At 39.7% G+C, this 17,500-nt stretch overlaps 1 protein-coding gene and 1 long non-coding RNA gene across 2 annotated transcripts in view; one reads left to right on the forward strand and one right to left on the reverse strand.

The window, feature by feature from the left end:
* hcn1 (hyperpolarization activated cyclic nucleotide-gated potassium channel 1) overlaps positions 1-17,500 on the reverse strand; it is a 77,396-nt gene that overhangs the window by 30,987 nt on the left and 28,909 nt on the right. Inside the window, exon 3 of the mRNA XM_083565409.1 lies at positions 6,536-6,697. Coding sequence (XP_083421535.1) covers positions 6,536-6,697 — 162 coding nt within the window. The remainder of the gene's footprint in view (positions 1-6,535; positions 6,698-17,500) is intronic.
* LOC310738520 lies at positions 28-2,050 on the forward strand. Its single transcript, XR_014537104.1, has 3 exons — positions 28-173; positions 1,132-1,517; positions 1,791-2,050. It is a non-coding gene; the product is annotated as an uncharacterized lncRNA (long non-coding RNA).

Here is a 17,500-nt window from a genome sequence, read left to right on the forward strand (position 1 = left end):
ACCAACTGACAAAATCGAGGACTTGTGTTTGTGCCAATCCAGGGGCCGAGTGCCAGTCAAGGAACGGCGGTGTTGCGTAATGCTTGTTAAGGAAGTGGAAATAGAGGTATACGATCCAGCAAAGAAAAACGGAGCTTCACGTTACACTGCGCTGCCAACCTCATGACATGACGGTGAGTGTTTTTTTTTCCATGTGAGTAATATTTCGATTCCGATTAACAAGCTGATGTACATATAATTATAGACTTTCATTCCACTCTTATATAATGTTAATATTAGAAGCCAGAGATGTTTTTTGGTGCTGATAATTAGGCCGATTATTAGGCAGGTGCATCTGACACACCAAACCACGAGTGTACGTTCTGCGCGTGCATAAGTGAACAGAACTCTCCCATGCCAGCAGGGTGGCAGTAGCCTGTTTTCGGCATCCAAACAGGAAAACCACAAGAGCTCAAAGTGTGAATATCTAAAGCGAGCAGCGTTTACACCTGCCGTGATTACAACGAATTCCCTGTAGCTTTTTTCAACTGTGAGGAGAACATAACAACTACAGAACATCTGATCATGATGTCATTTTTTTTTTTTAATGATTAATTTTCAATTTTCTTCACAGCAAAGACGATCTCCAAAAATAAAAGTGGAGTTCACTGATTTCAGAAGTTTTAAAGCATTCCAAAGAGTCGAATCACGTGAATTCAATGTAACCTGACACGTAAATTGCATTCTGCATCAGCTTCTTTTTAAATTGGGGAGAAAACCACTGGATAGTTATTTTGCCATTATTCTGGAAATTGCGTGGCTGGAATGACGCAGATCAGATCATGATATGCTGAACTTCTCATATCCCAGCAATGTTAGTACGTTGTGGTCAGAGCACAAGGTCAACCCTGATACAGCACCACTGGAGCACAGGGGGTTAAGGGCCTCGCTCAAGGGCCACATAAGTAGCAGCTTGGTGATACTGGGGCTTAAACCCTTGACTTTTTGATCAGTAACCCAAAGCTCCCAATTCTCCCAATATAAGTATATAAATTATATAATAGATTTTATAATATATAAAAATAATCCAACTAATAGATTAATATTTAAATAATTATTAGATTAAAATGTATATTTATTGATATATTTCAGGAATAAAGACATTTGCTGCTGCTCTACGTTCCCCAGTGCCAGCATCACCAGCAACTTCTCACATCCCTCAATAATTCATCACCTCGCCTCTGACATCCATGAAGACCATAAAACATCTCGAGCCAGCCCTGACACATCTCTGACACATTTACAATCTCTTGATGTTAGCCTCAGTAGGTAAGACACGGATCCTATAAAAGGACAACTCCATATGTGGTGGGATCCCGTTGGCATGATGACTAAAGCTAAGAGGAGATCTGGTGACTTGGAAAATAGCTATCAACAAAAATCCATGCCGATAGTTTTTCCAGCTTCCGGTTCGCTGTCAATACGAGAGCGGCCTCTAGAAGCGAATCACTGGCACCAAATGCTGTTTGTTTTTACAAGTGAGACGGTGCGCTGCACGGAGAGCGCTATATTATTTGTATTATTTATAATTCATTAATTATTTAACTATATTTATAAATGAATATATTTGTATCTGTAAAATCCATTATCGGTCAACCTCTAGTTATTAACGTAGCCTAATTATGTGTTAGATTCACCCACTAACCACATGCATATGCATTAATATGGAAAAACGCTATTATGATAGTAATAATGTTCTTTTACTAGGTGATATATCTCTTGAAATTGATATATCTCTTGTTCTGTTACAGACAGACCATCCCCATTAAAGAAAAGAACGTGGCCCTCTCAGAAAAAAAGTTTGGGGACCCCTGGTATCGGAGTTTGGGTTTCCCTGTTGCGGAACCAGCACAACCTACATTCAGATCAGTGTATACTGGCATTCTCTCTCTCTCTCTCTCTCTCTCTCTCTCTCTCTCTCTCTCTCTCTCTCTCTCTCTGTGCAGAGCTGCTGGAAGCCTCAAGTTTAACTTGGTTACACCTGGAGATAAACGTGTGCTTTTCTGACTTTCCTTTACTGACTTAATTCACTTAATTACTTAATTACGAACTTGATTCAGGTTAATCGTGATGGATTACGTAACAGGTGGTGAATTGAGATGCTTTCTCAATAGTCATGTGGGAATATTGGGTTTAGAGACTTCACAACAAATCACAACTATTTACATCAGTGAATTAAGTTCTGGATTACAGCTGCACATGCATCTGTACATCATGCTAATCTTGAACTGTTATCAGTGGTGGATCAGTGGGTAAGTCTCTACATGTGTGATCAGAAGGATGTAAGTTCTGCTCCATTATATCGTAACTCCAGCACCATCCTAAGCTGGGATATGCAAAGAAAATCTAAATTATTCTACTTGTAACAAAGGTTTTTCTACAATAGCTGTTTATATGTTGTCTGAAATTGCTTTATTGTAAATAAACGTCAAATTTGTCAAGTTAAGATGTTGAACTTCGGATCAGAAGTAGGTAGGTTAAATCCAAGCGCAGCTACGCTGCCAATGCTGAGCTTAAACGAGATAACCATAAGTTTATAAAGGATAAAAGGATAAAACCGTCTGCCAAATGCCATAGATGGAAATGTAACCTTTATGAAAGATTAGCAGATTTCAGGCTCCCCGACACGATCCTGAGGAATTTCGCATTTTTACACACCCATGTGAAAGTTAATGTCAGCTTGTTGTAGCATGAACAGCTTCACTGCACAATTGCTTTGGATCAAAGCTGAAGATGTACAGTATTCCCACCTTGTTCCCAGCATTACCAGGACCGGCTCTGGATCTACACCCCTACCTTAACCAAGTGCTTACTGAAGATGAATAAATAAAACAGAAGACAGATCTGCTGGATAAACACTGTGTGATCTGACAAGCCGATTGTCCAGTCGTCCATTGAGACTTTGTTCCCTGCTCATGCAGGTCCATGGTGTCACACCCCATTACTATTTTGCAGTAATGAGTATTTGCTTCTCAGCTATTTTTCAAGGAGGTTCCTGTGGTTGGAAACCTGAATGTGAGTGCAAGCGTGCTGTTAGTGCCCAGGTTCAGTGACACAAGGTATCACTTGGTCTTATGTCATTTCGAGATTTTATTGCCAAGGAAGTTAGAGAACTCTCGACTTTGTGACAGATTCATAGCTCCGGGTTCCTTGGTTCAATGTTCTCTGGTTTACTTCCATTTCTGATGATGCGATATTACCGCTAGGAGCCAATATTACCAATATTACTCTACACACAGAGTTCCTGGGATAGGATCTGAAGTAGAGCCTTGGGAGTAGACCATAACTTACTACAGTAGGTTATATTTGACAGGGTTTTTGGACTACAGAGCAGTTTATGAAACCTTCAACCAGCTAATATGCTTTTCCTATTTCTTTTTCTCTAAGGCTTATCATGAACAAAAAACCAGTTTCCATGTGATTTTTTTGGAAAAGAGCATGGGATGGTGTGATGTCTGACAGGCCAAAAATAAGGCAAAAGCAGCTGTCTAAAATTCTGAATACTTCAACACCGTATGCTGTATTTGTGCAATACAGCATTTAATGGAACAGAAGAAAGAGTTCTGTGCTTCATTAGTGGGAATTGCACCAACGAGGAGGAACCTGAACCATGATATGAAACGCAGAAATATCAGTCGACCACTACAGTTTGTTAAGTGTGTACAGCAGATGAGTAGGGGGGTGTTGGAGAAGAAAAAAATCATCAGTCTAATGCAGTGTTTGTGTTTCGTCCATCAGGTCTGACGAGGAAGTGTTTGAGGATGATTTTGGAAACGTGAGTTCACATTCGATTGTAGTGTTTTTCAAAACACATTTTGAAGCATATCGTTTAAACGAAATGAAACAATGGTACCTTTTTACAGATATTTAAATGTTTGGAAAAAATGCTTTATATAAAAGCAACCAGCTCCAGCACCATCTCCACCATCTCCATCACCTTCCTTTCTAACCAGTAGAGCAGAATCTGCTCTTTCACTGCAAATCCTCTTAGGATGTGTTTAAGCAAATAGCACAATCTAAAAAACTAAATCCTGACAAACAAGGCGGCAAAAAACAACGAACCAACATCGACGAAAATAATCTGCGCTCTCGTCCCCATTACTCATTTGTCTTTACAGGTAGCTGGTGAAGTGTTTTCCTCTCGGGCCGGATCAATAGCAGCCCTGCGTGCTTAGATGTTTTGCCCTGAAAAAAATCAAATCGATACAGATGAATAAGTAGCGGAACGAGCCGAGCTCTGGGGCTTATTCTGCAGGACCAGGTGGGGGGTTTGCGGTCTTGCTGAGGGATAATCCACAGCATGCTGGTGTGAGATGGTGTGAGGTCTATAATGGGTCATCAGGGGGTTAGCGAGGCACAGGGGAGAAACAGGAGTTCACGTTTCCCCGTAATGCACATAAGTGGCAAAACCAGAGCAAAAAGCACCAGGAATCTCTGATATATTTGTGATATGAGACGAGATATGAGATCCTGCTGGTCAGACGAAACTCTGGAATCATTTTAGCTAAAGGTTTGTACAGCTTTTAATTAACGGCTTGAGGTTTAACTTTGTTGTGGGTGTGGCCTGTCCAGCTTTTTGTGATTTGTTAGTAGGAGCTCTACCACGAATCAAATAGTTAGTTTTTAAAATAGATACTGGATAAAAAACAAACACTCCATGTTAAATAGTACTGAACTTTATTATAAAAATATAAAAATTAAAAAGCTGTGGTATAGTGTATATATAGTATAGTATATATATATAGTATATATAGTAAAAGTATATAACGAATAAATGATGAATAAATCTAATACAGCGCTCTCTGTGCAGCACGCTTTTGTAATGACAGTGGACTGGAATACACTAGCAGTAAATATGACTCTGAATTAATACTAGTCATGGACTGCTTAATAGTCACCAAGACATTAAAAACATGAAGATCTCATTAGCCATTCCTCTATGTGTAGCTAGCAAGAAGCTATCCATCCATTTAAATGTACACAATAATCCCTCTACATGTACACAAAAATCCTGCTCCATCTAATTAGCAACTGAACTAAAGCTAGCTAGAAATCGTTTTGCATACAGATAATCATTATTCTAAAAACTTGAGATTCGTCTACTTTTAGCTAGTAGCCCTTCTACAGAGAGTTAGCAAAACCTCAAGCTGGAAATCCAATTTTACCTTAAAATAAAAAGTAAGAGCTTTTTTTCAGAGATCTTTGTTTGAAGAATGACAAACTTCAGCTTAAATTGAGCTCATTTTACTTATTCTATAAAACTTTTCAAAAAATCTCATTAAACGAGATCAGAGAAGATCTACGAATAATAAACCGTTTTGGTTAAATCCATGTTTGCAGATTTGCAAATTCAGTAGAAGTGATTGATCCGGTGAGTAAACGGTGTGTTGAGGTAGAAATATACATCAGCTGAATGCGGAATTCAGAAGAAGATCATTTTCATTTTAGCGTTTAGGGATTTTTACTGCTGCCATCTTAGCATAAGCTTAGCGCTATGATGCTTGAAATGAGGCCCTGGTGTCTAAAATGCTTTTTGCAGAGAAAGATAGAAAGACAGAGAGATAGAGAGAGAGAGAGAGAGAGAGAGAGAGAGAGAGAGAGAGAGAGAGAGAGAGAGAGAGAGAGAGAAAAAACCCGATTTTAGCATGTCTCCTATACGGTGAACACCCCAACTAGCAGACCGGCGTAACCTTGAAGATGATGAGCTGAATAAAGGCGCTAAAAAAACTAAAAAGAAGCCGAGCTCAGCTTTTTTAATCCTCATCCACTGTGTCTTATTTTTTCTCTTCCCGATGTGATGTGTAATGAGAAATCCTGAACAGCCATCTGCTAGCTCTGCTGCACTTCCTGTTCCATTAAAGGTCAAATTACAAAATTGTACATTCAGATCACATTCTCAAATCTGAAACATCTTTAACCATGAAAAAACCTGGAAAGATTTGCCACAAAAGTCAGATCAGATCAGATATCAGATATGCTTTATAGTTTTCCCATCATGTGTGCGGCAGCCCGGAAAAACTTCATCGTGTGGTAAAATACTGATTTATTTTATATATAAAATGCAGCATTTCAGAAACATTTGAAATGCAATTATTTTATTTATTTATTTATTTATTTATTTTATAAAAATCATTTTCTAACAGAAATTTCACAGATATACATGTCTAGACATTTGTTCACACAAAAACACACAATAATTCTCACATGGAGACACATACACACAATTATTTTTAAACATACACACTTTTACACACACTTGTTCATACACACTTGTTCTCATACACACACTCATCCACACAGTTGTTCATATTCACATTCTATTACACACACTTGTGTGCTCACTTTCTCACACACTTCTTCACTCACACATCGTCCACTTCACCAGGACCCCCCCAGGACACACAACATCCCTAAACACCACATTCCCTGTTATCATAATGCAAACACAGCGTCAATTTAATACAAATAAAGACATAAAAAAGGGTCGAATACTTACAACCATACCGTTTAGAGACACCCAGCAATCCGGAGGAAAGTCCTGCAGCAGAGGAACCAGGAACTGCAGACATCCGTCCCAGTGACACAGCAACAGCATCATCCCAATCAGGTTAAAGATTCTTACCACTGCACTGGCCAGGTCATACGTCATGTGGAAAATCTGAGAGACAAGACAGAGAGAAAACCACAATCATTTAATCAATAAACATCATGGTGAAGAGTCTGAGCTGCTCAATCACTCCTGAATAACGTACACAATCTAATCGTTTTGGTCCTGTTAGTGTTACACAAATTGACATAAAGCTACAGACTTAAATATATTCAGCTCAGTTTTTATAATCACAGCTCTATACTGCACTCTGGTCTCACACACTGTGATAGTTGGAGGTAATAAAATTAATTTAAGGGATAAAGAAACTTAGCCAGTGAGGAAAGTGGTAGCAATGAATTCATATATATATATATATATATATATATATATATATATATATATATATATATATATATATATATATATATATATATATATATATATTATTTTTTTATTATTGTTTATTTTATTTTTTTTTAAAGAGAATTTTTAGGGTAAAACTGTGTTGTGTATTTGTGTTACACTAGCTTACTGTTGTAGTTGACCTGAGAAAAATCAGCAATGTAACTTGCACGATGTTCCTAATAAAACATTTTCACCATTTGGCACCAGAACAACTTTCAAACAAAAAGTTCATAGTGACAAAATGTTTATGCTAAAATTTATATTTGTAATTTATTTATTTGTGTAAAGCTGCTTTGGGACAACAAAATATACTCTACAAATATAGTTAAATTGTGAGTATTATGAATTTATTCCTGAAATATTGCACCATTTTCATCTGATAATTAGTAAGAAATTTTCCCTGAAAATGTAAAACTTTAATAAAAAAATATTTTATCTTTGTGTTGTAATATTAAAACATTGAACTATATATATATATACAACCATAATAGTTGTAACAGTACGAATTTATTTTTTCATTTTATTATATTATACATTATATTATACAATATTATTCTTAAAATGATGCCCTTTTTTTTTTTATAAAATCAAATATTATGACTTTGTCCTCATACAGTAATGTCATGGTCATGTAGCAAGCTAGTGAGGAAAATAATCTGCGTAATAAATTGTACATTAGATGTTCAGATTGCCGTTGCAGAGACACGTTTTGCTTCATTAACATTAAAAATAAAAAATGAAGCAGCATTTTGTTTCCTTCTCCAACCGTTTGACCTTTCGGTTCTGAATAACTCACGTTTCGAGCAGGTCGTAGGAGGACAGTGAGTTTCTGAGAAACATGACACAGCGTGTGTGGGGGCCGAAGATTTACTGCAGACATCAACCACTATCAAGAATATTAACATATACCTACACTTTATAGCCAAAAGTATTGGAACACCCCAAACTGTTAGCACAAGGTCAGAGACACACAATTGTATCAGACGTCTGTGGACGTGCATGAAACTTTCCCTTCATTTAAACTAGGAGACCCAAACCTGTTCCAGCATGACAATGCTCCTGTGCACAAAGCCAGCTTCATGAAGATCTGCTTTACATGAGTTGGAGTAGAAGATTTTTTGCTTTAGAGCTCCAAACCTATTGAACATGATGACATGCTGACTGCACCCCAGGCCTCTTCACTAGAGGTTGACCGATACGTCGGTTTTGCCAATTTAATCACGATTGTTGACAAAATCCATACCAATAGTTTTTCCGGCTTATCCATTTAAAATTTACTTTTAATTGGTTACTTGCAAGTACGATCGAACTGAGCTATTGTTATCAGTAAAATCGGTCGTCCGCAACTCCACATCACACCTACATCAGTACCTGCCTACACTACACTTTTGTGGCTGAAAAAATCTCCACAAAATCTAGTGGAACATCTTCCCAGAAGAGTGGAGCTTATTATAGCAGCGTTTAGAAAGAAGCACATACCAATCCTATGGTCATACTAGTTTATTGTAAAAAACTTAAAATTCAGCTCTTACGGCATTTAGTAAAAACTCTTCACTCTTTACTTTTGTAGATCTTCCTGAGTGGAAATATAGAGTAAAGGGGGGGGGGGTAAATTAAAGCGGTCTGAGTAGTGAGGCGGCGAGGCAGTTCTAATGAAGCCGTTTTTAATCAGAGCCGCTTCTTCATGGAAATGAAGTATTTGGTGTCAGTAAGTCAGGGACCATCTCTTCACCTCCACACCTCCACTGCCATCTGCACTGATTCACACGTCATCTCCTTTGCGTTACGGAAATCTATTAATTTCCATTTCCTATTAATTAACCCCCCACCCCCAGGGTGATTATTCTGTTACTCAGACGTCCCCAAAGCAGCTCCGTAATCGCTTAAAAACAGCATGAAAAAACATTTTCCCTTCTCAGTCCTGGTGCGCTTGATAAACCCGGGCCTGCTGAGACCGACCCGAAAGGTGACGGAGGATCTATTTTTAGGATAAAGAAGGACGTTCTCTTTTCCTCTACAAATTTACATTTAAATATAAATACCTAATTATTAAGTGCATGAGGTAATTAGGTGGAAGACTAGTGCTCATTTTTAGCTTTAAAAAATATCATAAAGTAACGCTGAGTAACGCTGTGTAACGCTGAGTAACACTGTATAACGCTGAGTAACGCTGTGTAACGCCGTGTAACGCCGAGTAACGCTGTGTAACGCTGAGTAACGCTGAGTAACGCTGTGTAACGCCGTGTAACGCCGAGTAACGCCGAGTAACGCCGTGTAACGCCGAGTAACGCTGTATAACGCTGAGTAACGCTGTGTAACGCTGAGTAACGCTGTATAACGCTGAGTAACGCTGTGTAACGCTGTGTAACGCTGAGTAACGCTGTATAACGCTGAGTAACGCTGTGTAACGCTGAGTAACGCTGTATAGCGCTGAGTAACGCCGAGTAACGCCGAGTAACGCTGTGTAACGCCGTGTAACGCCGAGTAACGCCAAATAACGCTGTGCAACGCTGAGTAACGCTGTGAAACGCTGAGTAACGCTGAGTAACGCTGTGTAATGCTGTGTAACGCTGTGCAACGTTAATACACATATACTGCACAGATAATCAGTCTTTGTTCAAGCCTTTGTACGAGAATCCGCAGTGCTAGCGTTAGCTTCTTTATTATTCAGTGTTTCCATGTAAGCGTAAAACAAATCAGATTTCCATTACGGAGCGAGTTTATTTATACCCCTGCCATTGTTGTGTATGTTTAATAATAATAATACAAAAATGCGCTGAAAGTGCAAGGCGGAAATGAAACAAACTTGCGCTGCACAGTTTAATTTGTTAATACGAAACTCATTGTCAAGTCAAGTTTATTTCTATAGCGCTTTCCACAGTGGACATTGTCTCAAAGCAGCTTTACAGAGTTTAAGAATTAATGTTTTAAACTATGTTCCACATGTAAAAATGATTGCATCAAGAACACATGAACCGAACCAAAAGCCCTGTACCCAAGAATCCTGTACTAATACTAGTACCATTACACCCCTCATATATATCTCTCAATATAAGTCTTTTTATCCCTCTCTGTCTCTCTCACTCTCTTGCTGTCTCTTTTACTAAATATTTATTTGTCCACCTGTCCTCTTCTCTCTCTCTCTCTCTCTCTCTCTCTCTCTCTCTCTCTCTCTCTCTCTCTCTCTCTCTCTCTATCAGTTATTGTCTCCATTAATCCGTCTGTCTGTATATTTATATTTCTTTTCTCTCTCTCTATGTCACTTGTTTTGTTTTGTTCCATTATCGTTTTATCTCTGTCTCTTTCACTAAATATCTCTTTGTTTTTGTCCATCTATCCCCCTTGTGTCTCTCTTACAGGGATGTGGTAGTTCAGTAGTTAAGGCATTGGATTTGGATCCGAAGGTCATGAGTTTAAATCCCAGCAGCACCAAGCTGCTTAGTTGTAAGTCACCCTGGATACGTGCATCTGCCAAATGCCATAAATGCATCCTCTCTCTCTCTCTCTCTCTCTCTCTCTCTCTCTCTATATATATATATATATATATATATATATATATATATATATATATATATATATATATATATATGATATATTTCCTCCATATTACTGTCTCTCTCCCTCTCTCCTGTGAGCTGCAGATTTGAGCAGAAGTCTCTGGAACGTGGTTAATCTTCCTGAGAGATATAGTGTACCCTCATACTGTACAGCAGGATAAAATTAGCACCCAGTCACACAGTGGCCTGTCTACTTCCCTATCCTATAGCGCACACACACACACACACACACACACACACACACACACACACACACACACACACACACACACACACACTGCTGCAGGACAGAACCGGGAGAGAAGCATGAAGTAATGAATTAAGATTTTTATTGTTACTGATTGTAGCGTGTGTGTGTGTGTGTGTGTGTGTGTGTGTGTGTATGTGTGTGTGTGTGTGTGTGTGTGTGTGTGTGTGTGCTGATGATGATGCTGTTACCCAAACCCTGACATGTTTCTCCCTCGGGCAGGAGTTCAAGTAGAGCCTGAGGTGTGTGTAGATGTAAAGGAAAAGAGGTGAGAGATTTACCTGCCTACTACACACCCACAACATACTAATTACACACCAATTACACGCCTTCTAGAAACCCACAACATGCTAATTACTCCTCCCCACCCACCACACACCTATTACATGGCAGAAAATGGAAACTGGAGACTCCTTTCATAAACGTTAAATTCCAATCAAACTCTTCTTTTTGTGACAAGAATATTTTTTCCTTTTTTGTTTCCTCATGTATGAGATAAGGAGGCTTCTGGAGCCCCATGGTGACAGTTAAATGCCTGGTGGTGCTGCATGACCTTCATGACACCTCCTGAAGGATAAACAGGAAACTAATTTACTCAGATTTATCATCTTACTCAAGTAAGTACAAGTACGTCTGAGAACAGAGACACAAGCTCAGGAAGTTTTTTATTAGAAATATAGAGTTATAAAGGCATCAGATCATCACATGAATGCGTTCCTTTATCGTTCCTTCGTTTTAATTTGACCTTCATAGAAAGTTCTACGAACAATCAATTTTTTTTCTTTTTGTAAAATAGAGACGGCTGGAGGCCCAAACACAAAGATTTGAGACTCTCTGAGACTCGGTGAAGCTCCAGATGGAGATGGTCGGCACTCAGGAGGTGCGAGTTTGCTCTTTCGCTGAAGAAAAAAAAATAAGAAGGCGAATATTCACAGCCATGATGGAAGTGACACTGCTGTGTGTCTGTGTTCCTGTGAGATTTGATGTTGTTAAAATGGGTTCTCATTTGGCCTGTTCTCCCCTGGAAAGCCCCAGTGGTGCAGCTCGTTCTTTTCCTGGATCTTTTTTGTCAAGAATACAAGACGTCAAATAAAATCAGAGGAGTAAAAATACAAAATCATCTTCTAGACCAGCGATGTGGACAAAACGAGCTCCATGAAGACATGGTTGTTGTCTTCTCTAACTAATGCCCTTGTTAATAATAAATTAACCCAAATTCCACACAAAATCTATTGAAAAGACTTTGCAAAATCATAGAGGAGTTTCTTATTAACATTTGTCGATGCCTGACTATAAGATTAGTATGTGCTTTTTTTCGAAACATTCCAGTCCCCTGTTGCTGTTATAATAACCTCCACTGTTCTGTGAAGATGTTCTGCTAGATTTTATGGAGATTTGTGGAGATTCAATTGGTGGAGATTCAAATGGTGTTAGTAAAGTCAGGTAGTGATGTAGGTGAGAAGGTGAGGAGGTCTGGGGTGCAGTCAGCATTCACATTCATCCCTCTATAGCTGGAGATCTTCCACACCAACCCGTTTTTGGGTCTCCTAGTTGAAGTGAAGGGAAAATTTGCTGATACCGCATCCAAAAACTGACTCAAATTTTTATAAACAGTTCATAAATTACACATAATTTATGCAAAAATGTTAATTGTTGGTAAAATTGATGTGGTGTAAGAGGAATAAAACACTCCATGAGCAGTGAATTTTCCCCAGTATATTTCCTGTTTTGTGAGAATGCTTGTTGTTTTTTTTCCCACACGGATTTCAGTGAAATTTCATCACATTTTTCCTCAGATATTTTTCTGTTGACGTTTTGTAGATGTTTTGCGGCTCATTCCGGAAGCTCTGAGAGCTTTTAACGTCACCATGATGGTAGCAGTGGCACAGCAGATACAGTGCTGCATCAGTGTAACGTAACGTGTGGGGAAAAAAATGTAAAAGAAGAAAGAGGAAGCGATGAGTCACTGTTCATTTTCTCCGGCTGCTCATGCATTCGGTGTGAAACCGGTGCCGTAGGGAGCATCTGAGCTGACGTGTGAAGAAATAAATTCATCAGGGAACGAGGGATTCTCTCAAACCGATCAGAACATCCAGTTGTGTCTAAGGGAGGGGTGTGGGGTGGAGGGTTTCACATCACTTCTGACAGATCGTAATGGTGGTGGAGTGTGTTTGCATGAAAAGCAAGAGCGACGAGAACATGAAGAAGGGGACGACAGAAAATCATGTAAGAGGAAAAATGGACAGCAGAAAAATGATACAGGGGCTAAACAGCTAGCATTGAGGTTTAACTGGAAAATCAATCGATCACTCCGAAGCCATCAAACACTCCAACCCCCAAGCTGCCCTCTGTTTTTTCACATATCGAACTGATTATGGAAGCATGAGCACTTTTTATTAGCCTAAGAGACCCATCCTCTGATTAATCCTGATTATCGATTTGGGTTCTGGGAAGTTTATTGCGCTTTCTGGGATATAAAAACAAGACGAAAAAAAAGAAATGCTCAAATCGTTTGGTTAGGAAATTAAATACAGTACTGTTATAAAGCACGAACCTTAGACAGCCTTTGCAGTTCAAATCAGACCCATAATTCTTTCGTTTCAACACTACAAGTTCAAGTTTATTTGCATAAAGTGGAAGAAATATTTATTTGCAGCTGCACTTCACCTCACGGCCTGCAGAGGGCTCTAAAAATGTCAAACCGCCCCTTTAAATGCCTCCAGCAGTAGCGTTTCTTTTTTTTTTTTTTTGGTCATTTAGATTGTGCATAATGATTTACAATCGCTTCCTCTCTTCACAACACAAGCCGCAGCCGGTGACCTTGCAGTGTAATCAAGGCTGTTTTATTATTTTTTCCTCCCTTAATGAACTAAGGCACTAATTTAATGACTCATGGCATCAATCATTAAAAGCAAAATGGTGATCGATGCAGAAACACTGACTGTGGTTTCTTTCAGTGCAAGAATACTTTATAGACAAAGGTTTGTGGACATCTGAGCATCAGTTCGGTTTTGTGTTTTTAAACATCTCATTCCACAAAGAGTCTCCATTCGCTCTCATAATAAGCTCCAGTCTTCTGGGAAGATGTTTCACTAGATTCCGTGGAGATTTGTATAAAGTAAAGTCAGGTATTGATGTAGGTGAGGTGAGAAGGCCATTGTTGGAGCGGGAGATCTTCCACACATTTTTAAACATGTAAAACAGATCCTCATGGAGCTGGATTTGAGCACAGGAGCACTGTGGAACAGGTTTGGGTCTTCTAGTTCAATTGAAGGGAAACTTTTCTTCCCACACATTGAAAGATGTCTGATACAAGCTTTTTGCTAACAGTTTGGAGTCACATATGGCTGAAAAAGTCAGGTGCCCCAATACTTTTGGTGATATAGCCATTTATTTATCTTTTCATCCACAGCTTTCATAAAGATCTTTAGTGAAAAGGTCTGCATGATGTTTAAAAAAATATACGGATGAGACAGATAGTTTGGTGGAAGTCACAATGTTCTGCTCGATAAAAGCCAGAAACGAGAGCGACACCGCTGCAGAATTCTAGTATTGGAGAGACTGATAGATATAGAACGAAAGAAAGAAGGAAAGGATAAAAGAGAAGAAGAGATATAAACTGAAAAGTGAAAGCGTTGTTTTGAGGATGGGAGATAAAGCCTATTAGTACACACAATTTCCATGAGAACTAAGAATCCCAAACCTCCTTTACTTTTAAAGAAAGCTCCATGAAGACATGGTGTGCTCATGGAGTTGAAGATCTCAAGCATCCTTGCAGTCTCCATAAACACAGACACACACAATGGAAGTCTAGGTACAGAAATTCCTACCATGCCCCATGTTAGATTGGCCCCAGGGCAAATACTATTATTGTAAATAAGTAAATTTCACTCCTAGAAAGCCTTCTCTTATCTGGTGCATCTCTCACTATGGAGCTCCAAACCACCTCTGGAAGCAACATCAGCACAAGAACCCTACATCAAAAGCTTCAAAATGGGTTTTCACAGCCGAGCAGCTGTACACACGAGCGTTAGATCAGCGTACACAATGGCAAGCGTGGGCTGAAGTGGTGTAAAGAGCAGACTCTGCACTCTGGAGATGTAGAAACATCTACTCTGGAGTGATGAGTCACGCTTCACTATCCAACAGTCAGATAGATGAGGGTACTGCAGGAGAACATTACCTGTTGAAATTCAGAGTGCTGAGTAAAGTACTGTGGTGAAGAAGGGAGAGAGGTCTGGAAATGTTTTCCAGAGTTTGTGGAACAAAGCGAGATTTAGGAAGACTTGGTTTCAAGGTTGGAGTGAAAGATCTCAAGTCTCCTACAGGCTTCAAGCTTTTCTACCTCTAGTAAAAAAAAGCTTTCAGACAAAATGTGCCCTATTCATATAGATAGATGGATAAATGGATGGATGGATAGATAGATGGATGGACGGACAGACGGGCAGACAGACAGACAGACAGACAGACAGACAGACAGACAGACAGTCAGTCAGCCGTGAGTTCTCCCCCGAGTGGAATTAAAGAGTCGCATGTCATGCAACGAAGCCATGGATCAGTTTTCTGTACTCCTCCTCCTGTCCCTTCTTGATACAACCCATGATTGCAGTGTCGCCTCAAATGGCAGTTATATTGTTATATTGGTTATATTGGAAGTCCGAAGTCGTTCGTGGCGTTTCCGTGCTGCTGACCACAGTGTCAGACCTGCAGTCCCCCAGTTGCACCTACTGAGGTCTGCCTGTCAGGTAGTCCATGATCCATGCCACCAGATGTGAGCCCATTCCCATCTTTGTTAGTTTATCTTTGAGGAGCAGCAGCTGGATGGTTTTGATATCACTGAAGAAGTACAAAAATCTGGCCACTGTACAGGTGAGAGAGGAATCAGTGTAGCATGTAGGTAATGGCATCCTCCACTCCCACCTTCTCCTTGTATGCAAACTGAAGAGGGACCTGTGGCTTCAAGTGGTGTAGCAGCACCTGCTCCATGGTCTTCATTATGTGAGACATCAGGATGACTGGCCTGAAGTCATTCAGCTCTTCAGGGCATGGTTTCTTTGTAACTGGAATAATGCAGGGTGTTTTTTCATAGCCGAGGGACCCTCTCCTGTTTCAGGCTCAGGTAATAGATGTGCTGTAGAGGTTCTCCCAGCTCTAATGTGCAGGTTTTCAATACTTGTGGAGATACTCAATCTGGGCCAGCTGCTTAGCTGGGACGAAGCCTCCTCAACTCTCTGCACACCTGGGCTGATGTGATTGAGGGTGTAGGGACATTTTCCTCTGTGCTACAGTAGGTTCCAGGGAGTAGAGTGAGAACAGGAGTGGTGGGAACCCTTCGTCTCCCTGAGCTGTACTTTGAGTTCCCTCTGCACACTCTTAAGCTCCTGCTGATCACTGTCCTCACTCTCTTCTTCCAGTTTAGAAGACCCTTGATGTCACTTGTGATCCTTGGCTTGCTGTTTAGAACAACAATGTCCATACAGAAATTGATGTAGTCAGTAGTGCAGTCAACAACCTCTTCAATGTTCCTACCTTGCGACCCCTGCAGTACATCCCAGACGGTGTTCCCGAAGCAGTCTCCCAGAGTCTGCTCTGCCTCAGGAGACCATTTTCTGAATGAGTGTGTGGTTATAGCTAGTCTTCTAAATCTTGGTTTGTAGTGAGGCTGAAGCAGAATAAGGTTGTGGTCTGCTTTCCCAGTGCAGAATCTGAACAGCATCATGCACAGCTTCTCTCTCACACACACACACACACACACACACACACACACACACACACACACACACCAGCATTATCACTAACACCCAGAGGTCATCCAAGGTTAAAGAGCTTTTCTTTTCAGTATATACAGTCTGGATGAAGTCTGCAATTATTGGCACCTTCAGAAAAAAAGGGTGCAAAATGTTTTTTTTTTTTTTTTTTAATAAAACAATTTATTTATTTTTTGCTAAGAATGCTGTTTTGAAAGCTTCGTATCTGCAGCACTAGCGTCTTTCCACTAATGCTGCCTTGCTACCTTAGCATCCTTCTTTCCACTGAAGGTCAAACGGAGGAAAAAATTATAATCTGCTCGACCAGCTAGTGCCAAGGTTGCCAGGTCAGCATTTTTTACACTGCTTCTTCGGGGTGAATTCGTCTCCGAGGTTCGACAGAAACAAAGTAGAGGAAATAAAAGACTTTTAGTTGGACTGTTAACAGTCTTTATTTTCACAGTAAATCTTCACTACGATTTTGTTACATGCAAACTATTATCTTCCTTACAGACTCGCCTCCTTTCTTGTTTCTTATTTAATGATAATCCTAAAAGAAAACACGTATTTTTAGCACTTTCTGATTTATGCTGATCGAAACAGTTTGTGAGGAAAAAAACTCCCTGAGATGTAACAAGGAAGAAACTCCTCCTCATTAAGATGGATAGTGTCTATAAACAAAACAACTCCCTCTTATGATTTGGAGGATTAGCAGAGTTACTGTAGCGTAAAAGCACTAGGAATCGGACAAAATAATCTGAATAAGATATAAATAACGCATGTGCGTCACGCAGTGCATTATTTGAATGGACATCTTGTTTCTGTTTTCTGGAAGGTTCCCAGCGAGCCTCGGGTTTCAAAGCTAAAGCGACTTTATTTATGGCCCTGGCTCGGGCGCTTTAGTCCATCGATTGGC

The sequence above is a fragment of the Silurus aristotelis genome, assembly GCF_946808225.1.
Source record: "Silurus aristotelis genome assembly, chromosome: 16".
NCBI lineage: Eukaryota > Metazoa > Chordata > Actinopteri > Siluriformes > Siluridae > Silurus > Silurus aristotelis.